This window comes from Austrofundulus limnaeus, unplaced genomic scaffold (assembly GCF_001266775.1).
Source record: "Austrofundulus limnaeus strain Quisiro unplaced genomic scaffold, Austrofundulus_limnaeus-1.0 Scaffold174, whole genome shotgun sequence".
Lineage (NCBI taxonomy): Eukaryota > Metazoa > Chordata > Actinopteri > Cyprinodontiformes > Rivulidae > Austrofundulus > Austrofundulus limnaeus.
Genome location: NW_013952576.1, coordinates 413029 through 418665, shown reverse-complemented (window position 1 = coordinate 418665; position 5637 = coordinate 413029). Strand labels below are relative to the sequence as shown.

General features: G+C 39.7%; 1 protein-coding gene across 1 annotated transcript in view; it reads right to left on the bottom strand.

The window, feature by feature from the left end:
• The window catches only part of ubtd2 (ubiquitin domain containing 2), a 17016-nt gene extending 11597 nt beyond the window's left edge, over window positions 1-5419 (bottom strand). Inside the window, exons 1-2 of the mRNA XM_014017661.1 lie at window positions 5270-5419; window positions 876-1112 (exon numbers count right to left, since the gene is read on the bottom strand). Coding sequence (XP_013873115.1) covers window positions 876-1112; window positions 5270-5339 — 307 coding nt within the window. The 5' untranslated portion in view covers window positions 5340-5419. The remainder of the gene's footprint in view (window positions 1-875; window positions 1113-5269) is intronic.
• Window positions 5420-5637: the final 218 nt, after the last annotated feature.

Below are 5637 nucleotides of genomic sequence, written 5' to 3'. Positions count from 1 at the left end.
CATTAGCACCTCTAGTAATATATTTACTGAGAAAAATGTTGATGTGTTCAATACTTATTTTACCCGCTGTAGTTGTGTAGTGTTCATATTAGAAAACTTACTGTCAATCATATTTGGTACAGAACAGCAGGGAAATGTAAATACTATGTTTTTATAATGACATTCATGTCCATGCGTACTGGCAGGAGCTGCTGGCCACTGTCCTGATGTACACTTTTAAATATCAACTATCTTTACTAAATATACAGTATTGTTTCCTTTGTTAAGTTCTACTTTCAGTGGCGAACACAGCCCTTTTCATTTATTATTTACTGATTTCTTCAGCGGTACATACCGTGCTGTCCTTCCAGCTCTGGAAAGTGGTCAATTARATTCATTAAGAGGTTCTTAAACTCCTCTAAGCTGCAGACTTAATGATACAGGAGTTAATCATCGAGTGCATCTGTGACAAAAAGTCAATAGTCACATGGAAAAAGCAGCAGCACAGAAGCAGCTAACCCAAGCAGAAATTAACAACGATATGTTGCTAAGATTRCTTCCTGTTTGTGGCACTTTCATCATTAGATGACACTTGAAACTAAAACGCTCCACTACTTTGTTTAGGTTCTCAATTCTAATATGGAACCTAATGCTTGCAGCTCCAACTAGTGGAAAAGGCTGGAGTCTGGAAGAAATTAATATTGTGACCTGACAGAGAAATCTCACAGTTTCATTTCTTTTATACTATTAACAAACTGATAGTTGAACAGGGAAAAAAAGCACAACCTCATGAACAGTGGCTYCCAGCGATCAGGCATCTCTGTATTTTTGCTCTGACAGAGCAAAACACAAACAGTAAAGTCTCCGTGGCATGTAACAACAGTAATGTGTCTTACCATGTGGCAGTGTGATGCTGGCCCCGTCCAGGATGGCCTGGGCCAGTAGGTGGTCATTACTCTCAAAGGCACTGGCCGCAGCTCGCAGCGCATCCCAGATCTCCTTCCGGCCCTCGAACGCTGGCGCCGTATCCCAGAATTCATCTCTTTTGCTGCGCAGCTGGCCTTCAGTCATCGGGTAGTCACTTTTCCATTTAGGCCGCTCTCTCTTTAGGGGCTGGTTACGCCCTAGAGCCACTGAAGGTAGGGGATAAGAGAGAGGGGATTAGATGAGGAAAGCAGAATGGTAAATTTAGAGAAACCAAGAGGGGAAGATAATAAATATTACCAGAATGAATGAGGTTGGAGTAAATTAAAAGAAAGGGTAGGAGAGGAAAGTGTGAAATTARAAACATAAAAGGAAATAACAATGGAAGACAAATAAAACAAACATTATTAGAGGACAATATTAAAGGAGCAATATCATGTAAAAATCAACTTTTTTGAGTTTTATATCATGTTATAATGTTATACTCTCATAAAAAAAAACATGCCCAAAGCCTTGCTTTGACTCATTCATGCATGTTTGAGAAATCCTGCAGCGTTTTTAGGAAGCCATGCTGAGGAGCAAAACGACAGGTGGGGACAAAAAATGCCTTTTGGTACCAGGAAAGCCCCTGGGATGTGTCTTTAAGCTGAACTTCCTCATGGCAGAGCACCAACTCCCCCACTCCCCACACACCCCGCCCATGACTCCTGCAGGCTCTCGGTGAAAGTGAAACCTAACTGTCTGCTGAGCTCTCAACATTAGTTCTCACTCAGTGAAGCTCTTTTCAGATTAAAAATACCTTTGAGGAAATGCATTTTCAGATGCCAAGTAAACTGCATCATGTCAGCCCCCCTCCCCCCCCTGCACCAAAATGGGTGAGACAGAAGCGGAAGGTGGTTCTTAAAGAGACAAGAGGCCAATTTCAAGGCGTTTAGAAGAGGAACTGATGAGAAGATAAGTTTATTTTCTATTTAAACATAAAAACAGCATTTTAATAACAACTAAAGGTGACATCGATACTTTATTGTGGTATTGTATTTAAATGTATGCCTGAGAAACACATAATATTGGTCCTTTAAATAAAATGAGGAATTGTCCAAAACAAAGAATCAGTCTTTTTCAAGTTGTTTTGCTCAAACGAGTCTAAAAAAAATGGATTAAACATGGGACCTTGCACCATCAGTGACACACAAACATGCACACGTAGACTGTGATGAACTGAATCTAGAAATGCTCCAACATAAACCCTGTGGAAACGTTCAGCTAACTGTAGCATCAAATGGTGCTCCGTCTGCAGCAGAGCGGCTAATGAATACCACCATCTGGATCAGCACTGAAGAGGACGACAGGTACAGGACTGTGTGTACGGTTGTTCCACACAATCCAACACAAAGACGAGGTGGAGGGAGGAAGAGGAAGGAGGACGAAGGTGTTGAGTTTCCACCTGCTGCTGATCACATAACACAAACTGATGTCACCAAACTCCAGCTGACTGTTTATAGTAAATAAGACCTCTGTGTGTGACCCTCTTCATGTTTAGTTATCCACAAACCACAACTCTAACAGACAAAACATTAACAAAAAATAAAAATAAAATAAAAATCTGGAGGGTCCAAACTAATGTGYAACTTTCTTAATAAAAGTGCCTATTTGCATTGTTTTATTGACTTTGATTGGTTTTCATAAATCTGTATCAACAGCTGGAAGGCATTGACAGAATCTGACTAATTTAACTAATTTCYCCCAATTTTTCTTCATTTGTGCCCCTTCTGCTATAGTTTACCCTTTCAACAGATGATCCAGGTTCTAAACTCCTCATCATCACAAATGTCCTGCATTCATTTATGCATAAACATTCAAATTAATTTATATATGGAAGAAACTATCCTTTTAAAGAGGGAGGAGCTCTTGTTGGTTTATAACTAGGGCTGCAACRATACAGAAAATTCACAATTCGGTTYGATACTTTAGTCCAGTGTTTCCCAAAGTTGGGGTCGGGACCCAAAGTGGGGTCCCGAACCATCATGATGGGGTCCTGAAAAGATTTTCAGAATTAATTATGTTTTTTCCTTAGTTGTTACAAAGGAGTGAGGTTAGTATATTTAAAATGGATAAATGTAGTATAAAAATATTGTTACTATGCCCATGATTGGTTGACCTGATACAAATGTTTATCCTCCAAAAATAGCTGGGGCTCAGGTCTCTGCTACTGTTATTTTGTGGGTCAAAAGCTGAAAAGTTTGGGAACCACGGCACTTTGGTTCCCAAAGTTGGGCTTGGGACCCAATTATGAGTCATGAAGCATCTTGAATAATCACCAGAAATCAATTTGAAGGGTAATAAAATAATTACTGATGTAATATTTTCCCTATAACTATTACAAAAAACAAAAATCAGTATAAATAAGTATTTATATTTATGTACAAGCTGTTTAGATTGTCAAAAAGCCTGTGTTTTTAGGGTTATTAACAAAGTTCTTGTATGCAGACCAGTAATATTTGGGGTCACAAGTTTTTGCCATGGATATTTTATGGGTCAGAAGATAAAAAGTTTGGGAACCACTGCTTTAGTCTCATGGTTCAATATTTTTTCAGTACAAAAAAGAGAAATTTCCATGCCGTTTTAACTTGTAATATATTTAAATGAATTATGAACATTTGTTTAACCTCAAAAACAGTTTTTAAATTAAATCTTGCTGAAACAGCAAGTTTCTCAGTGGATCTGCGCTCAAAAATGCAGCCTAGGTGGAGTAGTCGAACACAGATCCACTGATCCTTCAACACAGAGCATCTTCAGAAGACAAGTTGATAAAATAAATTTTAAAAATCTGTATTGTTCGAAACAGTATTGAACCTAAAGCACTGTTCGATACGGTTCGATACGGGTACATGTATTGTTGCACCCCTATTTATAACATATAGAGTACAATAAATAGAAAAAAACTACAACACAAAAAGCAGGTTGATGTCAGATTTGCAGCAAAACAATGACATTAAAATGATTAAAACTCAGTAAAAAATTTTTTTGACACTCCTTGTACTCAAAATCATTTCCCAGCAATAAGTGCCTGAGTACTTGTGAATCAGATAGGTTACACTTTCCAGGACGTGTCTGTCAGCATTTCATTAATATATTTTTAAGCACTAGTCTAATTGGCTGCCTTTCAGTAAATCCCAACACCCCCACTAGGACTTATGTAGGCCAAGTACAGTATGTGGAACCATTTTATTTTTCATCACATGATCGCCACACTAATAAAACGTAAAACTGATGATGATATCTGCTTCATTAGTGCAAAAATGTGCATATGGTCTGATTGGCTCGTCTCTGCTGTAATGAGTGAATGTGTCATGCAACAGCTGCTTGGTTGCATCTGCTTCGAAAAGGAACAACCATTTGGTGCTGAACGCTGGACATTTTTAATGTTAATGTTAAATGTCACGTCCAGTCAGCCAGAAAAAACAAAGTGTGGGAGTTGCCAAGACAAATGTACATGTAAAGAAGAAGACAGAGGAAGTCAAGCTTTATCTTGACATCTTGTCCAGATCCCAATCTGTAATTAAAATAACAGTGGATCCCCTCCTTAGACCAGACACCAAGAAACTACACTGTAAAGCTGCCTACAAAACTTTAGATTAATTAAAATAATTAAAAATAATAAATTGAAGGAAATGCCACAGCCTGTTAATGATTAAATGACTCAAGTCTTGTGATCTACAACAACATTGATTTGTTTAGTCAAAAACACAGCAAAACAATTCTGCTGGATGTCTTTTTTGTGTTTTTTTTTACTGTTCTGCTATAACCATGTTTACACAATGTAGCCATAACTCACAAATAAAAACCACACACTTCCTTTATCATTAAACCTGCTGCAAACTTCCTCCACTCTGCACGACAACGTTTCCACAACACATCCAGTGAAGACAGAAGACCTTTACAGTGGATGCAAATGCAAAATAATATACTGTATGTAGAAACTTGAAGTCAGGCAGAGTTGGACAAATTAAATCACTGGATCTCTGCTGAGACCCTCTTCCTGCATGCCACTGATGACCCATTTTCTACACAGCTAGCAAGCTAACTAGCTCGGTTTTAGCCGGCTAGCTCTGTTAAAGAACAAAGGCGAAGCAGCGCAGCGCTGTCTGAATTTCATCTAGTTTGTAGTGAGCAGACCAACAGGCTTTTCTGGCTTTCAAACCCCGCTGTTGAAGCATAAAGTCGGCAGGGCTGCTCTGTGTCTCCGGCTCAGTCTGGCTCGGGTATAAAAAAAAAAAAAAAAAAAGGAAGAGCTCCAGCCTGAACATGCAGAAGTGGAAAGCCCTTCAACAGCTCAAAGACGCCCCGTCAAGCCCCTTCAAGTTACCTCCAGTGCCGTCCGAGTTCTCGTTTAAGCTGCCCGAAGAGTCGTGGTGGCTCCCGACACAGCCACCCATGGATGTTTCAGCGGAGCAGCCCGGGTTAGGTAGCTCACCCCCCGGCCCACAGCTACATCCACTAAACCCCACTCTCCCCTCCCTTCGTCCTTCCCTTCCTCCCCACCTCTCCTTGTTTCCTCCTCTCCTTCCTCACTCTTCCTCATTAACAAGGCACAGCAATAATCATATTTCTCATTGAAGGCGGAGAGGAGAAGAAGAAAAAAGGAGGAAGACCGACAGCAAAGGAGAAGTGGCGTTTATTTCACTAAAAATAAGCGGTTCTACTTCATGTGCGCCTGAGCCAGTCTTCTGGTGA